The 23,686-nt window shown below is 42.4% G+C and overlaps 1 protein-coding gene across 1 annotated transcript in view; it reads left to right on the top strand.

The window, feature by feature from the left end:
* LOC144500502 (myoferlin-like) overlaps nt 1-23,686 on the top strand; it is a 228,154-nt gene that overhangs the window by 23,572 nt on the left and 180,896 nt on the right. The window contains exon 4 of the mRNA XM_078223532.1: nt 21,266-21,371. Coding sequence (XP_078079658.1) covers nt 21,266-21,371 — 106 coding nt within the window. The remainder of the gene's footprint in view (nt 1-21,265; nt 21,372-23,686) is intronic.

The raw sequence follows: 23,686 nt of genomic DNA, 5'->3' as shown, positions 1-23,686 counted from the left end.
TGGCATTTCTGGATTCCAGCACACCAAAGAACGGCACATCACTCCATTATTCTCACTGTTATTACACCTAAAAAAAATTTTGGGAGAGTTCCACCCATTGTGTCTTTGAGCAAAATTGCAAATTAGAGAGCAAATTAATCATGGACTATTTGTATAATTTAGTTACTTCACTGAAACTCTTCTCTTTTCCCCCATCCCCACATGGGAATTAACAATTAGTCTTCAGTTCCTCAGTGTCTGTAACCTCAATACTAATTCTAAAGGTAAAATTGAGCCCATTTCACTATCCATATTCACAATCTTCACTGGATTATCAATTCAAATTACACATGGCAGGTGAAAAAATATTGTCTTTAAATGTTAGTCTAAGGCAGAGAATTGACGACCTGCTACTTCCTGTTGTTTATAATCATTTGTCACTTTTGCAGCTGTGGCCTGGCACAGGGGACAATGCAATTATTCATCTAAACAGTAACTTGCTAATCCTGAGTCCAAACAGGGCGAGCCCTTGATTCTAACTGGTGTGGTGATTGCAGTCAATGTTAGTTCAGCAAACATGATCCTGTCATTGCATTGTGCCCCAAGTAAACATACTGGTGATTAGCTGTCCAACCGGTCCTATACGGGCTTCTGTGGAACAGCAAATGTTTCCTCAGAAATTATGGTGTGCAGTGCATGACGACACAAGTTACTCATGTCAACTTGTGCAGACATTCAACAAATTCCAGTCCTTGGCTCCTAATGACATAAAGAAGATTCTGTAAAGATATTGGGCCACAAATTGCTGTAGTGTGACATCTAATAGCATGAACTGTTTATTAGTCTTGCACATTTAAATCTTCAAATGTTTTTGCATGGTGAGCAGCTGAAATTGCAGTTGGATAACTTTTTGCAGTGAGGGAAAGCCAGACACCTGGAACAATGAATGAGACAAGGAATTGTGCATCTTTAAGAATCGGATTTGGAATCATGATACAAGGATCGAGAAGGAAGTGTGAAATCAAGTATGGAAAGAGAAATGGAGAGAGATTGGGTTGAGAGGAAGGAAGATTAAACATTTAAAATGCCCAAGTGAAAACTTGAATGATCGCAGCTCCACCCTTAGAATAGTTAGCCTTCAGTGTCAGAGAGAGAGGCCTAACCGTGATTAATGCTTTTACAACATTAAAAGGATACATAAATTGGAATGGACTGTTTATATAGCTGACTGTCAATTTTTCTCCTGACGACTTCATCTTCCATCTCATCCCAGTAACAAATAACACAGGAGAACAATAAACTTTTCATCATCCGTTCCTCAGAGTCTGTAATCCCAATGCTAATTCTAATGAGGTGAAATTGAGCACAATTCACTATTGACGGAATTTGAACACACATTGGATTGACAACTCAAATTATACGTGGCAGCGGAAACAATATTGTCTTTGAATGTTAGTCTAAGGCCCAGAAGTGGCAACCTGCTTCTTTCTAGAGCTGGCCAATTCCTTGCCTTAGGCTAACATACGCATATTCTTCCCTTGACCATGTGTAATTTGAATTGTCAATCCAATGTGTGTTATGAATATGGAGTTTGTATCTACCTTTAAAGTACAGCCAATTTCCAACAGTTTAATCGCTGAGCCAGACAACAAGATACCGTTTTCGTGAAGGTAATGGCAAAACAGCCCAAGAGAGGAACATGTGGATAGTTTGGTTTGTACATCTGCAAATTGCCTGAATTTACAGCCCTGGTGTTTTTTTTTTGATCAATAGTACCAGGCAACATTAGCCTCACCATTAACTCAGCAGACGATTATTGCCCATATTAAAATAGGCCAAAATGATGGTCCCATCTGTTGTGAGGGTTATCATAAAGAGTTGAATTATTCAGTCTCAACTTGCCATTAAGTTACAGATCAACCTACTGTTGTTTTCCTTTTTTTTTGTCCTAATCTTTACACCCCCACTCTTTCTCCCCCAAATACCCCAAAAAGACTGACTTGACCCACCAAACATGCAATTTTAAAACATGGACGCTTGCTGGTAGAAGGTGATGAATATTTGGATGTTCATACTGGCACAGTTAGTGTGAAGTAATGTGTATTAGAAACATGCTGCTATCTTAAACTTTGATTTTCTAACCTAGTCAATGTAGAAAAATCTTTCAGAAGCTTGGGTAGTAAATATATGTGGAGGAAATATGTACAATGGCAGTGAACAAGGCAAGTTTTACGTTTAAAAGCTAGCTAATTAAACCCAGTCGGAAGATGATTCATTTGTTCCAAACAGGATAGGTGGAACTTCAATGCAGCTGTTGATTGATTCATGGGAATAAAACAGCAGATTTAGCCAAAAGTACATAAATTGTGAGGCATTGTTGAGGCTTAAAAACAAAAGGGTTTTGAATTTGTTCTGTTAATTATCCTGCGTTGTGTTGTCCATTGCTCTTAATGCAATGTATGTCATGCAGTAGAATAAGCAATGACTTTTCATTTTAACTGACTTTTGACAGCATTAGAATTTGTAAATTCTGAGACTATTAACTTTTTTTTTCTTGCTTCTATTTTGTGATTTGGGCTTTTGATTGAAAAGGTGGGAATGCTTGAATATTGCAACATTGAGATGTTGATCTAACTGGTGTGGTTTAAGGATCAGTCCTGAGAATGTGGTTATAGCATTTTGTTTCACTGACTCAGAGCAAGGCAGATAGCAGAACAAAATTGATGTTTTAGGTCAAGGACACTTTGTCAAAACCCTGAGTTTATTTCTTTTTACTAATCTTGAATAATTATGTTTGAAGTGTAATACTTTGAGCAGTGTATTCTAAGGGTTTGGCACATACACGGTTAATGTGGGACTGAGTACAGTACCACCCACAGTGATGAGAGATGACATGCAACTCATCTCCAAACTCCGTGTCCTGGGGCTTGGCACCTCCCTCTGTGACTGGATCCTGAACTTTCTAACCCACAGACCGTGATCAGTAAGGATAGGTAACAACACCACCTCCACGATCACTCTCAACACCGGTCCCCCCCAAGGCTGTGTCCTCAGCCCCCTACTACACTCCTTTTATACACCTATGACTGTGGGGCCAAATTCCCCTCCAACTCGATTTTCAAGTTTGCTGATGACACCACCATAGTGAGTTGGATCTCAAACAATGACGAGATAGAGGAACTGGTGCAACAACAATAATCTCTCCCTCAATATCAAAATGGAGGAGATAGTCATTGACTTCAGGAAGCGTAATGGGCTACATGCCCCTGTATACGTCAATGGGGATGAAGTAAAAATGGTTGTGAGCTTCAAGGTTTTAGGTGTCCAGATCACCAACGACCTGCCATGATCTCCCCATGTCAACACTATAGTTAAGAAAGCCCACCAACGCTTCTACTTTCTCAGAAGACTAAGGAAATTTGGCATGTCTGCTATGACTCTTGCCAACCTTTACAGATGCACCATAGAAAGCATTCTTTCTGGTTGTATCACAGCTTGGTATGGCTCCTGCTCTGTCCAAGACCGCAAGGATCTACAAAAGGTTGTGAATGTAACCCAATCCATCACGCAAACCAGCCTCCCATCCATTGACTCTGTCTACACTTCCCGTTGCCTCAGAAAAGCAATTAGTATAATCAAGGACCCCACGCACTCTGAACATACACTCTTCCACCTTCTTCCGTTGGGAAAAAGATACAAAAGTCTGAGGTCACATACCATCTGACTCGAACAGCTTCTTCCCTGCTGCTATCAGACTTTTGAATGGAACTACCTCGCACTCAGTTGATCTTTCTCTACACCCTAGCTATGACTGTAACATTAGATTCTGTACTCTCTCCTTTCCTTCTCTATGAACGGTATGCTTTGTATAGCATGCAAGAAACAATACCTTTCACTGTATACTCATGTGACAATAATAAATCAAATCAAAACATGACCCATACCCAGGAGCCCATGTAGTTGGACAGATCAGTGTGTAGATGCAAGCATGGAGACAAGTCCTAGCTTTGATCCTTTCTTTCCCTACATATATAGAATCCAGTAATCAATAAACACTTGCTATTGAAGTATCTAAGACTGTCAACACTTTCCTGCTGAACTACACCAAACACCTTGCAACATGCACCAGTGGTCTTTTGATCAGCATTTAATGATTAAATGTGACATTGACTGGAGAGATGTGAGATCAATCCAGAGCCGAAATTGGGACCAAGGAGAGCATCAGGTGTGAAGATATGTTTCACATGAAGAGAGGAACATTGCAAGGTTGTGTACTATCACCTCTGTACACACACCTATTCAGAATTATGTATTTCCTGGAGTAAAGATTGGAGACCAGAACATAAACTTGTGAGCAGCTGATAATGCAGGGTGGCACAGTGGCTTCGTACTACTGCCTCTCGGCACCAAGGACCTAAATTCAATTCCTGGCTTGGGTCACTGTCTGTGCAGAGTCTGCACGTTCTCCCTGTATCTGCGTGGGTTTCCTTAGGGTGCTCAAGTTTCCTCCCACAGTCCAAAAGACGTGCTGGTTAGGTGCATTGGCCATGTTGAATTCTCTCTCCGTGCACCCGGAGAGTTGGTGGAGTGTGACGACTATGGGATTTTCGCAGTAACTTCATTGCAGTGTTACTGTAAGCCTACTTGTGACACTAATGAATAAACTTTCAGAAGGAGGCCTTAGAAAATATAAGATGAAATAACATCTAGAAGTTTAGAATATAGATTCATACAAACACCAAAGGCAAAAATAATGGTAGTTGGAAGGAATATACTAGGAACAGTTAGTGAAGATTGAAATGGATGCTGTTGCACTGGAGCAAGTAGATAGGTTGTCTATTTGGTCAAATGATTGTACCGACCATCTTGTGCTATGCCTAAGACAGCTGGAGGGAATTTTGTGAAGATAAAAGATGTTTCCCAGTTTGTCAGTCGAATTGCACCTGGAGTAAAGCATCTTATGCTCACTAATGCCAAAATAGAAAATTGTTGGGGTCCAGCTTAACCACGTGATGTACCTTGGGGTTTCTTATCTGGTTCCCTGACAGGATACAAAGATGCTTAAAATTCCACTTGCAGACCATAATACAAAAATAGGTGCTTGAAATTGCAAGAGCAAAAAGAACTCTTTTGTTTTAAAGTGACCTCCAGAAAAGGAATTCCAGTATTTTGGCTGTTTGAACAGAAACAGAGATCTCTTCCCTTCGAGGGGATCAAGGGAGGCAGGGCAGCATAAAGTGGCATTGACCTAGGCATATTTGGATGACTGATTTATAGACAAGCTACAGTGGATGTGTAAGGATGGTGCAGAATAGACATGAGAGCAGATCTTTCCTCTGGCTCCCTCTCCTAACAGTAGCTCCATTCATACTAGTCTTGATGAGAGGGTTGAGCAAATTTTATCCCATTCCTGCCCACAGTGAATTATCACCTAATAATGCTATAGTTGGAGAGCAGGGAATCTAACCTACCACTGCTAACCCCCATTGCCACCCCCAACCTTTAAAGTATGAATGGGTCCCTGAAGATGCTGAAGGATGTGTAACTCTTCCCTGCAAATAGTTAAATATTTTGTTAAAGAATGTTGCATTTTTTTTCAATTCTTAATAGTGTTTACTTCCTCGACCAAGGGTGGTGGTTGTGTGGATGGTTCTTTGTAATAACTGTTTCTAACCCTTGGCAGAAGGTGAATGGTTGCTATAGACTCTATCGTTGTAAATCCAACTCGGGATAAAAGATCCAGTTACAGAACAAACCTCTGAGCTGAATAAATACTGGTTAAAATGTCAGTCTGCCAATGTTGAAGGCCATCTGGACCATATCAGTTCATTCCTACCCACTCCCAAAAGAGATCATCTTTCTCCCCTGCTCTCTCGCGTCCAATTGCTTCTCAAATAATTGTGGTTTTCTAAGTGAAGCGATTTTTGTGTATGAAGAACTTTCCGTAAGCCCAGGCCTTCAGGCATGTTGACAAGCTAAACAGTTTCCTCTTTTCTGGTACTTGTGATGTGGAGATGCTGGAGTTGGACTGGGGTGGGCACAGTAAGAAGTGTCTCAACACCAGGTTAAAGTCCAACAGCTCATGATTCCAAATAAACCTGTTGGACTTTAATCTGGTGTTGAGACTTCTTACTGTCCTCTTGTACTGTAATTTTCTGTGTCCTTCACCACCTTCCTTAGCAGTCTGACCCTTGATCCCCTTCACTGCTGTTAGGGTGTCAGATCAGAAACCCCAAGGTATATTATGAAGTCACATTAGACCCCAATAATTTTTCTATTTTGGCATAAATGTGAGGAAAGGATGCTTCACATTCGGAGTGAATCCACTAACTCGGGATTTTTTTATCAAACCAGTTTTATTCATAACACTATTTAAATATGCCTCTAACAAAATGCAACAGTTTAACTCTTGACCTTTTGAACAATCTTTTAAACGTGGAAAGAAACAAACTCTTAACTTCTAGCTTGTCACTCTTCAGTTCCAATTAAGCAATATTTATCTTGACGTTAAACACCACCTTGCTTTGATTTGGGTTAACAGCTTTGGAAAGATTTTGTAGAGAGGGAGGGTGGGATTTTCTGGCTGTGCTTGCCCCAAGACTAGAGAATCCTGTCCACGGTCAACGTACATTTGCATTGTCCTGTCCCACCCGCTACAATTCCCATGGCTGGCAGGATGGGAAAATTCCACCCTGATAGTCTCCAGGCTTCTGCCTTCAGCAACTGCCCTTAATAAAAAAGCAGCTTCTTTTTCAGGTTGCGAGCCTAGCTCCTCCCACTAACCTAATATGACATGACCTATCCCTGTAACCCTAACTCACTTTACTTATCAAAAAATTGAACCCTTGTTTTTTTAAGTAAAACTGAGCCTTCTGCTAAAAAAGCACTTGTTTGGGTATAATTATCCTGCTTTCTGCTGTATTTCTGCTAGACTAACTGCTTGTACAAAGCACTGCATCTTAAAGCAGTCCCCCCCTTAAACATAAAATATATTAATAGCACAGTATGATCACACCTTGTAAACTGCAGACTCCTATCTGGCTTCTCTTCCCTCCTATGTTCGTGCCCAACTTTAGTCCTGCTCCATGTTCCTACCACAGCAATGAAGTAACCCTACGTGACGAGTAAGATCATCTCTAACTGTGCTGTGTTATCTCCATTCTCTTTTCAACCTTTAGATGTGATCGCATTATTTTCCTCCAACTTCCCTCCTTTAGCTGATTTTGATTCCACTTCTGTTTATCTGATCATAGCGAGAGCATTTCAGCTTCTTTAGAAATGGGGTAACCCAAATGATCCCTGCTAACTGGCTGTGCCTTCAATAAGACCATATTGATCTAATCTTAACCTAACTGCCACTTGCTTGTGCCCCATAATCCTTTAGTTCAAAATTGTATGTTTAATATCCCCAATTGTTCAAAAATATCTCCTCAAAAGGAGACAAACTATTTATGGTATTCTTGCCCTGTATAGTTGTATCAAGACTCCCCTATTTTTAATACTCCACTCCCCTTTGCAATAAAGGTCAACATGTTCCACTTACCTTCCTAATTACTTGTGTTAACTTTGATTCATGTACAAGAATACACAGACCCCTCTGTGCAGCAGCATTCCGTTATGTTTTCTCTTTTAAAAAATATTTGCATTTACCATTTTTCACATCAAGGTGAACAACCTCACATTTTGCCACATTACACTTCATCTGCCAATTTTTTGTCCATTCACTTAACCTATTTCTATCCCTTCTCCTCATAACTTGTGCACTCACCTATCTTTTTGTATTGTTAGCAAATATCACAACAATACATGGGTCCCTTCATCCAAATCACTAATATATATTGTAGATAATTGAGGCCCTAGCACAGATTGCCGTGGCAACCACCAGTTACCATTTGCCAACATGAAAATTCACCATTTATCCAACTTTTTTTTTCTCAGTCCAATATCTCCTCCTTGAACGTCTGTCGCTGCTTATTTATCAGCTTGCGTTTTAACCAATTTTCCCAGTGCCCTACAGCCAACTCTATCTTAAGGAAATAAGGAAATTGAGGGTTATGGGGAGCGGGCAGGTAAGTGGAACTAAACCACTATCAGATCAGCCATTATCTTATTGAATGGCGGGGCAGGCTCGAGGGGCTAGATAGCCTACTCCTATTTCTTATGTTCTTATCATGTGATCTTTGCAAATACATTAATTTCTGACCCGTATTTCTCACCTGATCAGAATTCCCTCAAGGATCTGTTAATTAATCTTGGCTCATTTTGCAATACCAGGTCTAAAATAGCCAGTTTCCTGGTTGGTTCCACAATGTATTGTTCCAAATAACTGTCCCAGATGCACTACAAGAACTCAACCTCAAGGCTACCTTTGTTATTAAATTCACTCACTATTTTGGCAGTGCCTTTCTTATAAGTCCCCATTATTTTGTCATTTTGTAGTCTACAGCTGAACTGTAAATTACTCTTTCCCAGCATTTAATTTCCCTTGCTATTTCTTCTCTCTACCCAACCTGATTCTACCTCATGACCTTCTGAGCCATTATCATTTCTCACTGCTGTATGAATCTCTCTTTATTAAGAGACATGCCACCACCTTTATCCTTCCACCTGTCCTTCTGTACAGCTGATTATTCAGTTTCAAGTCTTGGCTGTCATGCAATCACATCTCGGTGTGACCTGATAGCATTTCACTTTTCTTTCTATTTGTGCCATCAATTCATCTACTTTATCAGAATGCACATAACATTCTGAGCCTTTAATCTTGTCTGTATACTGTTCACCTCCTTTTATTAAGTAGTGAACTCTTTTGTGCTTGGATAAATTCAACCCCACAGAGCTGCTCCTTTGCCCAGACCATGGTGCTAATGCCCATGAACTGAAACCCATTCTCCTGCATCAATCTGAGTCACAGTTTCAGCTTCGATCTGTGCCAATTTGTTAGGAACTCGTCATTATTACTTTTGTAGTTATGCTTTTTAACTTGGCGCCCAGCTGTGCATATTCCCTCATCGGAATCTCTTTCTTAGCCTTGTCTATGTTGCTGGTATCACAGCAACTGGATCTTGCCCTTTCCATCCCAACTCCCTGTCTTGCCACAAAGAGGCTGCCCTTAACCCAAGCATCAGGCATGAAATGTGGCCTTCCAGACTTGGTCTCAACTGCAGAGAACAGTATCCATCCTTGGCCCCCTCCAAACTATAAATTGTACTGCCCCTGCCACTATTTTATTCCTTCTCACTCCCCCAACTTGAATAGCACCCTTTAACACAGTGCTGTGGTCAGTTTACACATCACCCCCACCTCTCCCGCAGTCCCTGCTCTCATCCACATACACTTGTTCTGTATGAGGTTCTTAGTCTAAGGGCTGAAGCTTCTCCAGTGCTGACCTCTCTGGATCCATATATCAGTCTCTGCTGTACTTGCATCCTCCTGCTCCTGACTCCAGACCAAATATGAAATACTGAGTGTCCAGATAACTTTTTCCCTCCCTGATACATTGCAACTCTACATTGAATCTGGGTGGTTGTACTGCTGGTTTGCGGTGGACAGAAAGGATCGAGCATGTGGACATAAAGAAAGAGGATGTGTTGGAACTATTGAATGGCATCAAGGTTGGTAAGTCGCCGGGACCGGATGGGATGTACCCCAGGTTACTGTGGGAGGCGAGGGAGGAGATTGCGGAGCCTTTGGCGATGATCTTTGCATCGTCGATGGAGACGGGAGAGGTTCCGGAGGATTGGAGGATTGCAGATGTGGTCCCTATATTCAAGAAAGGGAACAGGGACAGCCCGGGAAATTACCGACCGGTGAGTCTAACCTCAGTGGTTGGTAAGTTGATGGAGAGGATCCTGAGAGACAGGATTTATGATCATCTAGAGAAGTTTAGTATGATCAAAAGTAGTCAGCACGGCTTTGTCAAGGGCAGGTCGTGCCTTACGAGCCTGGTTGAGTTCTTTGAAAATGTGACCAAACACATTGACGAAGGAAGAGCGGTGGATGTGGTCTATATGGACTTCAGCAAGGCGTTCGATAAGGTCCCCCATGCAAGACTTCTTGAGAAAGTGAGAGGGCATGGGATCCAAGGGGCTTGTGGATCCAGAACTGGCTTGCCTGCAGAAGGCAGAGAGTGGCTGTGGAGGGGTCTTTCTCTGCATGGCGGTCAGTGACCAGTGGAGTGCCCCAGGGATCTGTTCTGGGACCCTTGCTGTTTGTCATTTTCATAAATGACCTGGATGAGGAAGTGGAGGGATGGGTTGGTAAGTTTGCTGACGACACCAAGGTAGGTGGTGTTGTGGATAGTTTGGAGGGATGTCAGAAGTTGCAGCGAGACATAGATAGAATGCAAGACTGGGCGGAGAAGTGGCAGATGGACTTCAACCCGGATAAGTGTGTGGTGATCCATTTTGGCAGATCCAATGGGATGAAGCAGCAATATAATATGAAGTGTACCATTCTTAGCAGTGTAGAGGATCAGAAGGACCTTGGGGTCCGGGTCCATAGGACTCTTAAATCGGCCTCGCAGGTGGAGGATGCGGTCAAGAAGGCGTACGGCGTACTGGCCTTCATTAATCGAGGGATTGAGTTTAGGAGTCGGGAGATAATGCTGCAGCTTTATAGGACCCTGGTTAGACCCCACTTGAAGTACTGCGCGCAGTTCTGGTCACCTCATTACAGGAAAGATGTTGAAGCCATTGAAAGGGTGCAGAGGAGATTTACAAGGATGTTGCCTGGATTGGGGGGCATGCCTTATGAGGATAGGTTGAGGGAGCTTGGTCTCTTCTCCTTGGAGAGATGAAGGATGAGAGGTGACCTGATAGAGGTTTACAAGATGTTGAGAGGTCTGGATAGGGTAGACTCTCAGAGGCTATTTCCAAGGGCTGAAATGGTTGCTACGAGAGGACACAGGTTTAAGGTGCTGGGGGGTAGGTACAGAGGAGATGTCAGGGGTAAGTTTTTCACTCAGAGGGTGGTGGGTGAGTGGAATCGGCTGACGTCGGTGGTGGTGGAGGCAAACTCGTTGGGGTCTTTTAAGAGACTTCTGGATGAGTACATGGGATTTAATGGGATTGAGGGCTATAGATAGGCCTAGAGGTGGGGATGTGATCGGCGCAACCTGTGGGCCGAAGGGCCTGTTTGTGCTGTGGCTTTCTATGTTCTAACTCATCAATACTGAACCAAAGTTTCTTGAGCTGGATGACCTGCATCAAGCTGGTGTCCCCCAGCTCCCATAATCTATACCTTAAATTCACCGTGTTTCCTGCTGCTTTACTGTATTTTTAACTAATTTGACATTTCAAAATCAGAAATCCTCAGTTTTCTAGTTTTTTTTTCTGTTTAATTTATTAAATTTAGTTACCATACTTTTGGTCTTTCTCGTAACCTAGCCCACTGTTCTACTTTAATCCTTTTTAATAAATCAAACAGCACCTCTTGCCCCTATCTCGCCAAATTCCCACGCTCACTATATCAGCCCTCGGTGAAGCTACTCTTATTAATACTATTATAAATTCACTTGTTTTACTTGCCCTGTTTTTTTTAATTTCCTGGCCCTTGATTCAAGTATGTCCTCATTTCGAGGGTGAAATTACTACAGGGCAACCTGCTTTCTTGTGATGCTACATTTGGATTTCATTTTTGAACTATTGGTTTGAAAGCTGCTGCCAATGGTTCCCACAGTTTGAAATACTCTTTGGCTCTCCCAGTGTTGCTGTACTGTCACTGCCAGTGGTTCTAATGCTTTTTTTAAATGTTCCTCTCTCCCTGTTTTGTCTCACTTCCCACCTGTTTACTTCTGGAATCTCCCAAGGATCTTTCCTTTCTCCTCTACCACACTAAGTTGTAACAAATCCAATGCTGTTGCCACTGTTTGCCCTGCACCAGGTCTCACTTGCCCATCGCTCCTTCTCCTGTTACCAGCCTAGCATGATTCCTGGTCACCAAACACAGACTCCTCTAGATTTGGTGCACCCTTCACTTCTCCACCTATCTTTAAGGCCGACTTTCAAATCATAGAATCCTACAGTGCAGAAGGAGGCCACTTGGCCCATTGAGTCTGCACCAACCACAGCCCTATGCATTTACCTTAGCGAGTCTCCTGACGCTAAGGGGTAATTTACAATGGCCAATCCACCTAACCTGCACATCTTTGGACTGGGGAGGAAACCGGAGCACCTGGAGGAAACCCATGCAGACACGGAGAATGTACAAACTTCACACAGTGACCCAAGTCGGGAATCAAACCTAGGACCCTGGCACTGAGGCAGTAGTGCTAACCACTGTGCCACCAGATCTCTTTGACCAAGAGTTTTTTCCTCCTCTGTTTCAGCATCCATTTTTACATGATTCCACCTCATGAAGTGACTTGGGACATTTTTCTACTCTTTATATCATATGATAAAAATACAACTTTTGCATTAGCTGCTTTGGATCTGAGCTGCTCCCACATCCTGCTATCAGTTTAGTATTTATAGATTTGTTTTCTCAGTAAGGTTCTCCAACTGAAGTAAGTTATCCCTTTTGGTGGATTTAAAAAGTCCAATTTTTGGCACTAAACATAATTTGACACCAGAGATGGTTTGTCCAGAGCATTTTATGGTTTCCATATAACTCTGTCTCTTTGTTTTGGTGATATTTGTATATATTCATTGTCTACCTGGAGAAGCTGAATCACTGAATTGATTTGTAGAATGGTTACAACACAGGCAGTTTAGCTGAATCTGTGCCAGAGTAACTTGGTTAGCCGCACTGCCTGCTGATTTTCTCAAGTCCTGCAATTTTTCCCTTATCAATTCACTTTTGAAAGTCACATCTGAACCTGTCTCCACTATCCTCTTAAGGCTGTGCATTTCAGATTGTAACTGTTCACTGCGTAAGAATTTTTCCTCGCGTAGTCCTTGATTCTTTTGCTAATTCCTTCAAATCCATATCCTTTGAGTTCTTGACCCATCTGCTATGGGGCCAGTTTCTCGCAGTCCAATCCAGTCGAAGGTGGTTCCTCCATGATTTTGAATACCTTTTTCAAATCTCCTTTAAACCTTTGCACATCTAAGAAGAACAACCCCAGATTCTCCAATCTATCCACATTATTGGTTCCAGGGATGAGAAACTCCATTCTTGTAAGTCATCTTTGCATCTTCTCCAGTGTCTTTACATCCTACCTAAGGCATGGTGCCTGTTTTCTTTTTAAAAAATGTAATCCATAGACACTGACACGTTTACATAATCAACAATAAAGTTCATAGTTGGCCATGTACAGTATGAAGTACAAATAACTGCTGTTTATTTGTATACTGCCTTTAACCTAATGTGTCAAGATGCTTCACAGGCGCATTACAAAAAAGGCACACAGCCACAAGATATTAGCACAAATGACCAAAAGCTTGGACAAAGGGTTTTGAGGAATTCTTAATGGAAGAAAGTGAAGGAGAGGCGTCGGGAGGGAATCCCAGATTGACTGCTATTGTAAGAAAGGAACTTGGGTCAGCTGAACTGTATGGGTGACGCTCCTTTAATGTGTATGAGGCAGTCAGTATGGGCATTGCATTTGGAAATGAAACATAATGGGAAATGTTTTAAGGACTGTTCCCCCAACAGTTGAGGAGCCAGACACAATCAACAATAGTAAAAGTGCTAATATTTAGATTACTGCAGTCTATATCATCTTGATTATGAACCAAAGGGAACTGTCGTTCATCCCTGCTGACCTTCTTGCCTTGTTTGAAGTTGCAACATTTGATGACAGTTACAGATTGGGGTCCTGCGTGACTACGTTCCTTGTGAAAACAAACCTTTTTTCTGTTCGTTGTCGCTGATCTAAAATAAAACAGAAGTTGCAGGTCAGATAGCATTCCTGGAAAAAAAGTTAGCGTTTTGGGTCAGTGACCGTTCTTCATGATTTATGTTAACAATCTGATACGGTTTGAAACCAACACTTGACGGAACCTATCTTTCACAAATTGCGGTTAAATGTGATGCAATTTACCACACATGCCATTAGATAGCGTATCAATGTAGTTTAGACACTGCAGAAGCAAAATCTGGTTGAGGGGAAGTATTAGGAAGGCTGTTGGCTGGCTAGAGGGTGCGGAGGAACCATAATCGTCCAGTTCTCTTTGGATACAGGAGTGAGGCCAAAGGGGGGAGAATCGTGAATGTTACACACTCGTTCAAAATGGAAGCAACTGCAAACCAGTCAGCTTAAACTTAGTGGCGGCAATGCTTTTAGAAATAATTCGGGTCAGAATTAGCAGCCATGTGAACAAATATGAATTAAGGAAAGCCAGTACCACTTTAAGGGCAACCTGTTTTTAAACAACTTGCTTGATCTTTGAGAGTTGGCTAGGGTAATGCGGTTGATGTGTACATGGACTTCCAAAAGGCACTTGATAAAGTGCCACATGATAGACTTGTCAGCAGGGTCAAAGCTCATGGAACAAAAGATGCAGCTGGAATACAAAATGGACTGAGTGACAGGAAGCAGAATAAGGAACAGTCATTTGTTTTGGACAGGAGGAAGATATATGATGGGATTTTGCAAAGACCAATTTTAGGACCACTGATTTTGTTTTGTATGTTAATGACCTAGGCTTAATTTTGAAATTTGCGAATGACACCACTTGAAGTATTGGGACGAAGATAATGATGAGCTTCAAGAGGATACAGACAGGCTGATAGACTGGACAGACATGTGGCATAGGACATTTAATGCAGATGTATGAAGTACTAAATTTTTAGCAGGAAGCAAGAGGAGAGGCAACATAAATGTTGTAATTCCAAAGGGGATGTAGGAGCTGAGGGACCCAAGGGTCAAAGTGCACAAATCATTGAAGGTGGGAAGGCAGGTTGCAAAGGAGGTCAATGAGGCCCATAGAACCTGGGGTTTTATAAGAAGAGGCCCAAGTCTAAAAGCAAGAAAATTTATGAGAAACGGGTTGAGCCTCAACTAGAATATTGTGTGCAATTTTGGGCACCGCACTTTTTGAAAGGATGTAAAGGAATTTTGAGAGTCGAAAAGATGTAAGAATATTTCCAGGGAAGTGAGATTTTGGTATGTGTACAGATGGGAGATGCTGAGGCTGTTCTCCTTGAAGAGAAGGTTGAGAGGAGATTTGATAGAGTTGTTCAAAACAGTGATGTGTCCGGACAGAGTCCGTTCCCATGGGTGGAAGGATGGAGAAGTAGAGAATGTTGATTTAAGCTGAATGGGAGAACCAGAGGTGACATCAAGAAATGTTTTTTAACGCAGCGAGTGGTTAGGATTTGGAATGCACTGACTGAGAATGTGGTGTGGGCAGATTCAGTTAGTTACTTTCAAAAGGGAATTGGATAATACTGAAGAGAGAATTTGCAGAGTTCCTCTTGCGAAAGAGCTGCCATTGACTCGATGGGTTGAATGGCCTCCTTCTGTGCTGTAACCATTCTGATTCTGTGAATACTTAATAAGCTGATTCTATAACAAATTCACCCAAATCATTTGAGGCCTATTAGTACTGCTGCCCTGATCACTCCCATTCAAAAAGGATCAAGCAATTGTACACTCGGGCTTACTTCTTGCTAAACAAGAGGGAAACAGCAACCTCTGGAGAAATCATGAGCACGATGTGCACAAGATGTTGACTGTACACCATGGAAACGGTAGTTGTTTGGGGGCTAGTGGGAAGACACTCCATGACCCTCAGCCATTTTAGCTGCGATGGTTGTTTGTTCTGCCACTCGCAGGAAAGCCTGAATTTCAAACTTCCTGAGCTTTCACCAATTAATGCGAGGAAGAAAATTCCGATCTCCTATGTGAAATCTTTCCGATCGAGGGAAGGGAAAAAAAAACAATAGGGCCATGAGAGAACAGGAAAGTGGCTGCATGTGAACAGTATTATCCACCTAATTCATCAAAATATATCGCTGCCAGTTTTAGAGTTCACATTGCCATTTCTCTCTTTGCCCTTTGAATCTGAAGGTGAGCCAATTTTAAACCACCACCAATATTAAAACTTAGCCTGTGGGCTGTGATAACCTGTTCAACAGGACTTTACTATAGCTTGCAAAGAACTAGCCTGTCGGTGTGCAACATAGGATTTCATTTGCAGCATACAGATAATTTATCCCTTGTTGAGGCCAGTCTGAACAAGATGATGATCCTTTACAGCAGATAGGAATACGCAGCACTCCCTTTTTTTTAAGTACTGTGGATGCTGAGTCATATATTGGACTCAACCTTCACTGTTTCACTCTCCACAGATGCTGCTAGACCTAGATTTTTTTCAGCACTCTTTCCCTTTATTATTCCTCTTGCAATTCTTTTCCACTAAATTATATTGGCAATATAATTGGGACAGTTTGTAAAAATTAAATTTGGGTTTTTATTTGTATTTACCTAGTATTTGCGGGTAGTCCCTATATATGTTACAGTGCCTAGATATGCATCGTAATCTGCACAATTGTCTTGCTTCATCAGAGAGCTGGTGATATTTGGGGAGAGGAGAGTTGTGGATCTCAGGGTTTTATGGTTTGTTTCTAGATTGATGGTGAATGGGTTCTTTCCCCAGAACCATGGTATTGACCAGGGAACCAGGACGTGAGAGCATCCTCACTGGTTGGAGTAGGCGTACGTTGGGTTGAGGGGAATACAGTGATTGTTGTCAGCTTGGATTGTTCTTGGCTCAGGAGCCTGAAGCATTCGGCGGCATCAGTTATTTAATTTGGTTTTCCTTTTGAACTGCCTTCGGATCCAATCTTGAAGGAGAGTCAAGTGAAATTTCGTCGTCATGCACAAATAAACATGTTACAACTAGCTCCTGCTCCTGTGTAAAGCTGCAAATTTTCCAACAAAAATGTGGGCTGGAATTCTCCAGCCGTTTACGCCCAGCCAGCAAGAATGGAGAATTTGGCGCTCAGCCAAATCCGTTCACTGCAGCGAGACCAGAGAATTCCAGCTGTAGGTGAGGTCGGAGAATAGGGCCCATGGTTTCTGACTTTTTTGCTTGTAACCTGCATGTGCAACACTTAAATGGGCGCCTTGTGCAAATTATTTACATTGCGTCAGGAATAGCTTCTGATGGATGCAATTGTTGGGTTCAATTCTTCCATAAGCTGATGTTTGTTTATGGGACAGGCCATTAGTCAGCGATCTGGGTGTGGTTTTAGTGCTGTTTGGCTGGGTTACAACAGCTTTAACTGGCTCGAGTTGAGGGATGGTTAGAAAGATTCCCTTGCTCACGTCACCGGCATACCAAGAATATGTCTTTGAACTACTACATGCACTCACCATGATGGTAGCTCTTTTGTAGTCTGTGTGTAAAACTGCTTTGTGCCTATTTGAGGGTGAAATCTGGACCTCATTACCAAGACTACTGCGTTCTAGCTCTGAACAGTCATCCGAACTCGATACATCAGCTCTATTTTCTCCCCCGCCTCTTTTTTTTCTCTCAGCAGATGCTGTCAGACCTGCTGAGATTTTCCAGCATTTTGTTTGTTTCAGATTCCAGTAATTGCTTTTATCTGCCCAGTTCTATGTCTCTGGCATCCATGCAATTCTATCTCCACCTGTCTCTAAAGTAAATTGTACCTTCACTTTTTTGGGGGGGGTGGGGAACTTTTAAAATCTAAGCTTCCACTTCGAGCTGTTCCTAGCTTGTTTATTCAGTTAGAAATGCTTCGCAAGTGTAGGGGGAATATTATTCTCCCACCTTGTTGTGTTCTTTTTGGTATTGATATGGCCGAGGAAAGTTGTATCTATTTTGGGAACAGCAGGTGGAAGGGAACTGTTTTGTGCTTTTTGGGAAGAAGGGACTTGACTTGCTCTGAAAGTGGGGTCCCAAAGATAGTGACTGATTCTTAAAGAATTTGAACAGTTTGTGTTGACCTGGGATTGAGGGTACAAGTTGACTCTTGGAGAATAACATGTCAGTGTGTTTGCTTTTTCTGTCTGAGATTTTAAACTGGGTTGTAGGAGAAGCCACTGGAAGAGTTTAAACTCTTGAGTCTCAATTGAATTCAGCAGGACTGTAACCTCCGAGTGGGCAGGAGCCAAATTTAGGGACTAGGACTGGAGGACACAATGGCTCAGTGGTTAGCACTGCTGCCTCTCAGTGCCAGGGACCCGGGTTCAATTCTGGCCTTGGGTCCCTGTCTGTGTGGAGTCTCCCCATGTCTGTGAGGGTTTCCTCCGGTTTCCTCCCACAGTCCAAAGATGTGTGGGTTATGTTGATTGGCCATGCTAAATTACCACTTGGTGTCAGGGGGATTAGCAGGATAAATATGTGAAGTTGTGGGGATAGGGCCTGGGTGGAATTGTGGTCAGTGCACCTCAGTGGGTCAAATGGTGGTCTCCTTCTGCACTGTAGAGATTCTAAGATTCCCAAAGCAGCAGACCCTCATACTGGTGATGGGAGCTCTGAGGTGCTGAAGGCCCAATGATTACAAAGTAGAATTCTGGATTGCACTCCTGATCCTCGTAGCTCTGATTTCATTGTGAAGTAGAATAATTTCTGCTGGCCACACTTAAGCTCACTTGTTTCTGCTGAAATCTAAGCTGAATATTGTTGCTTTTATTTGCGCTCTGGTTCCCTGAGCTGCGAAGATTGGTGGCCATCAGTCTTGGAAATGCACTAAAATAGCTTCTTACATAATGTAGACTGACAAAGCCACTTGACGTACTGTGTGGAAGTAGAATTATTTTTTTTAAAAATGAAATCCAGCTGTTTTTCTTAATGTCAAACCATAAGCTATAGTCATTCAACTATTTCTGACACTGGCTGTGTCTCGGTAGAACTACATAAGTGACCGTGCTAAATTCTCCCTCCGTGTACGCGAACAGGTGCTGGAGTGTGGCGACTAGGGGATTTTCGCAGTAGCTTCATTGCAGTGTTAATATAAGCCTACTTGTGACTAATTAATAAACATTGCCTTTATGCTGCACCTTTAATGTAATAAGGGTGGGATTTGAAAATGAGGACAAGAATTCAAAAATAGCGACATTGCTTGACTGGGAGCATGTAGTCAGCAAGTACAGGGCTGATGGGTGAATGGTGTATGGAGATGAGTAGATAAATATAATCCATCTCTGCCTCTTCCCGAGGTCACTGTCATCTGATTCCAGTATTTAGCTAATTCAATTCTGTTCACATGATGTAAAGAAATAGCACGGCATGTTGGACAGCAAAGGTAATGGACTGCAGCAACATTCTGGCACTGATACTGAAGGCTTGTGCTCCAGAACTGGCAGTGCCCCTAGCCAGACTGTGTCAGGAGAGCCCCAGCACTGTCAAATACTGGACCGAAAGGAAAATGGTTTACATGCCTGTAAAACACAACATTTACCACCCCATCATCATGCACTCAATCCTGAGCAAAGTGATGGAAGGGGTTGTTAATAGTGCTGTGAAGCATTCACCAGTCACCTGTACACTGGTTTGGATTCTGCCAGGGCCTGCCTGTCCAACCCTCATTACAATCCTGGTCCAGACATGGGCAAAAGACTAATTTAACAGTGAGGTGGGAGTAACTGTCCTGGACGACAAAGCAGCTTTGACCAAGTGTGTCATCCAGGAACCCCAGTAAAATTTAAGGTCAATGGGAATGAGGGAGGAACTGGAGTCAGACCCAGCACAAGAAGTCTTTCATCTCCACCCGAGGGTATTCCTCAGGGTAATGTTCTGGGTCCAATGATTTGCAACTGTTTCATCAGTGACCATCCTGTGGCCAAAGGTGGGAATGTCTGTTGATTGCAGTGCTCAGTACCATTCGCAACTCAACACAAACAGCAAGGCATGGACAACATTTGGGTTTAGACTGGCTGGCAAATATTAGTGTCATGCAAGTCCTTGGTGCTGCCCATCTCTGACAAGGGGTAATAGGAATGTAACATCGGAGCAGGAGAAGGCCATCCAGCCTGCCCTACCATTCAGTACGATCATGGCTGATCAGACACGTCAGTGCCTTCACACACTATCCCCATAACGTTCTCATATTATTGTGAAGCAGAAACCTATCGATCTCTACATTAAACATACTCAATGACTGAGGTCCCACAGTCCTCTGGGATAGATAATTCCAAAGATTTACAACCCTTTGTGTAAAGAAATTTCTCTTCAACTTGGTCCTTCATGGCTTCCCCCTTTATTTTAAAATTGTGCCCCGAGTTCTTTGCTCCCACCAAGGGAAACCCTTTACCTGTATCCACTCTATTTGTCTATTCCTTTGTACACTTCAATGAGATTGCCTCTTATTCTTCAAAACTCTAGAGAATACAGACCCAGTTTGCCCAATCTCTTCATAACAGTCACGCCGCCCCCAGAACAAGTCTGACCTTTTGTTGCACTCCCTCTATGGCAGACAATAATATTCTTCCTAAGGTAAGGGGGCACAACTGCACACTACTCCAGGTGTGGTCTAACCAAGTTTCTGTTCAATTGAAGCAAGATCTCGACTCCTGTACTCAAACTCTTTTGCAATAAATGCTAACATTCCATTAGGCTGCCTGATAATTTGTTGCATCTCCATGTTAGCCTTCAGTGATTTTATGGACAAGGACACCCTGGTCACTATATGTACATTTTAGATTTTGTTTTCTCACTTACTGTTTAGGAAATACTCTGCACATATGTTCCTTCAATACAAGTGGATTACCTCACATTTTTCCACATTATATTCCATCTGCTACATTCCAGGAGTGTGATGGAATACTCTGCACTTGCTTGGATGAGTGCAACTTCAACAAGCTCAACGCCATCCAGGACAAAGCAGCCCGCTTGAATGGCACCCCATTCACGACCCTAAACCATTCACTCCCTCCACCACCAACGCACAGTGGCAACAGTGTGTACCATCTACAAGATGCACCACAGCAACTCTCCAAACTGCACTGCAGCAACTCCCCAACCCCCCTCCGGAGGCCTTAAATCTGACGACTGCTACCACCTTCAAAATTGGTGACCACTACCACCAAGTAGGGCAATGGGCACTTGAAACACCTGCAAATTCCCTCTATCAAACATACTGATTTGCAAATAGCTTTCCTTACCTGCATTACCACTGGGTGAGAATCTTGACACCCCATGTTCTTGAACTGTTGCCACCCACATGGTACAAATGCATCCATTGTGTTGTTCAGAGACTTCCCCACCACCACTGTACCGAGGCAGTTGGGGATGAGCAATAAATGCTGACGATGTCCACACTCCAGAACATTTTAAAATTCTATTTGAAAGGTAAAATTGTGTTGCCAGTGACATGTATGTAACTTCTGGATTATGCTGAGGGTTTTAATATTGAACACCTCAATGTCTTTTAGGTTTATCGGCTCAGCAACAATATCCCTGAGAGACCTTGCAAGTGGCCAAAAGACATTGCCATTGAAGAATATTGCACTGCTCACTGAAAAGAAACAGCCAACTGGGGTAAGTAAATCCGAACCTGTGACACGATCCGGTGGCAGTTCACTTAGACCTGGGGTTGGGCAAGTTATTTATCCTCCATTCTCCCTTGTGTAGTGGTCGGGTGATCTAACTTGCATTTAAGGAAATGCTGAAGACTTATTGCCAACATGTACTTGCGTGCCATGACAAAATGTGGATTTAGCAGACCCAAAATTCCAAATTCTGATCCGGATAATGAATGCTTTTCAGCCTAATCTGAGGCTAGATGGTCTTAAGTGGGGAAGCATGCTTGTGACAATATTGCATGCTGATATCCGAGGTGCCTTGCTGCAGCGTCATCAACTTGACTTTTGGGTATAAATCTGCTCTTTTAGTTAAAAACTTCGTTAGTCTTTTTTGAGGTTGGCACAATTATCAGTCCTGCAGCATGTGTGAGGCATCTCAGTTAACATCTTGTGTTAGTCTGTGCTTCCTATTAACAAACCAGGGATCATTGTGACGAATGAGTAGATGGTGTAATTTATTTTCAATGATTTTAGTACAGGCACTCAAAGATCTGCATGAATGAACATTAGTGAGATTTTTTTATTTGCATTAAAGATTGTTTCAATTTTGTGTGTAACTTCAGGTCCTACTTAGTTTTAAAAACTAATGAGAATAATCGAGTTAGTGAAAGCTTGTTTCTCAATAAGTCTCTGCTCACCAGTTCGTGGTAACAACAGGGTAGTTTCATCAGTGCAACGGGATTGCAATCCTTTGAATCATTTCACTGAAGTGGAAATTAAGAACAACCCACATGTTACTGCAACCATTTTAATTGTAGTGAGCCACTTTGGGCACAGCACTAGTATAGGCAGTGTTGTAACCATTCTTTCAGAGCTGCGTTGCGTCAGGGTTAAGTATTGCACACAAAATAATTAAATGTTAATGCACTGCACTTAGTTTAATTGTTGGACTGAACATTCAAGAATATGTAATTTAAGCCAGTATAAACCTGAACTAAAGGTTTGCAGACACAATTTTGGTCCAAATCTAGATATGGGAAGAGGGAATTTTATGTTTTATGAATATGAAACCTTGAGGGAATTTGGAACGAGGAGGCCAGTTGATTGGAGCAGAGGACTTGGAGCTGGGAGGTGCCACACTGAGCTGCTACAGTGCTGCTGCTGGTGGGAGTAGGTAATTGCAGCAAGACATGTTAACAACATCTGTGTCCATTGCAAAATGTAGTTACAGGAATTTAGAATGGAAAAGATTGAGGTTTTTCAGGCAATATATCCAATTGAAACATTTTCAAATGTGAATACAATGTAAACCTTTTCTAATTCCAGCAAGGAAATGCCCATTTGACTATTTCATGGTTTTCACAACTTGGCCTGTCTTGACTTGTGTCCATGTTGTCAGATCTCTTCATCCTGGAATTCCTATGCAGTCCTTAATCCAGAGACTGCAGCTTGAAGATCTCTTTCTGACTTTTTTTTGTATTTTCTGGTTAAAGGGCACTCTAATATCTGTGACAGATGGAACTCAATATGGGGTAATGTGAGATCATTGGGTGGCACGGTAGCACAGTGGTTAGCACTGCTGCTTCACAGCTCCAGGGACCTGGGTTCGATTCCTGGCTTGGGTCACTGTCTGTGTGGAGTTTGCACATTCTCCTCGTGTCTGCGTGGGTTTCCTCCGGGTGCTCCGGTTTCCTCCCACGGTCCAAAGATGTGCGGGTTAGGTTGATTGGCCATGCTAAAATGGCCCCTTAGTGTCCTGGGATGCGTAGGTTAGAGGGATTAGTGGGTAAAATATGTAGGGATATGGGGTGGGATTGTGGTCAGTGCAGACTCGATGGGCTGAACAGCCTCTTTCTGTGCTGTGGGGTTTCTAAGATTCTAAGATCTATTTTGGACCAAGGATAGATTAGAATATTTTCTAAATGGTGAATGACTAGGAGCTGTGTGGGATCAGAAAGAAAGTGTCTGGCCAGAAATCACTAAATATTAGTGGACAAGTATGAAGAGTTATTTAAAACGCTAATGAAATGTTGGCCTTTATTTCGAGGGGGCTCGGATTCAAAAGGATGGAAGTTGAACTACGATTATACAAAACTCTAGTTTGATCATATCTGAAATATTTTGTTCAGTTGTGGCCTTTGCAGCTCCGGAAGGATCTGTTGGCCTTTGAAAGGGTATGGGTGGCACAGATTTGCCATAAAGATCGAAGCTTGAATTGAGGGGGGCAAATTGCATAGACTAGGCTTGTACTCTGTCAAATATAAAAGTTTAATTTGTGATAGAATTGCAGTGCTTAAAATGATTTAAGGATTTGATTGGTATATATGGGCA

Source organism: Mustelus asterias, chromosome 11, assembly GCF_964213995.1.
Source record: "Mustelus asterias chromosome 11, sMusAst1.hap1.1, whole genome shotgun sequence".
Lineage (NCBI taxonomy): Eukaryota > Metazoa > Chordata > Chondrichthyes > Carcharhiniformes > Triakidae > Mustelus > Mustelus asterias.
The sequence above is the reverse complement of the archived record's forward strand: the minus strand, read 5'-3'. Positions and strand labels throughout refer to the sequence as shown.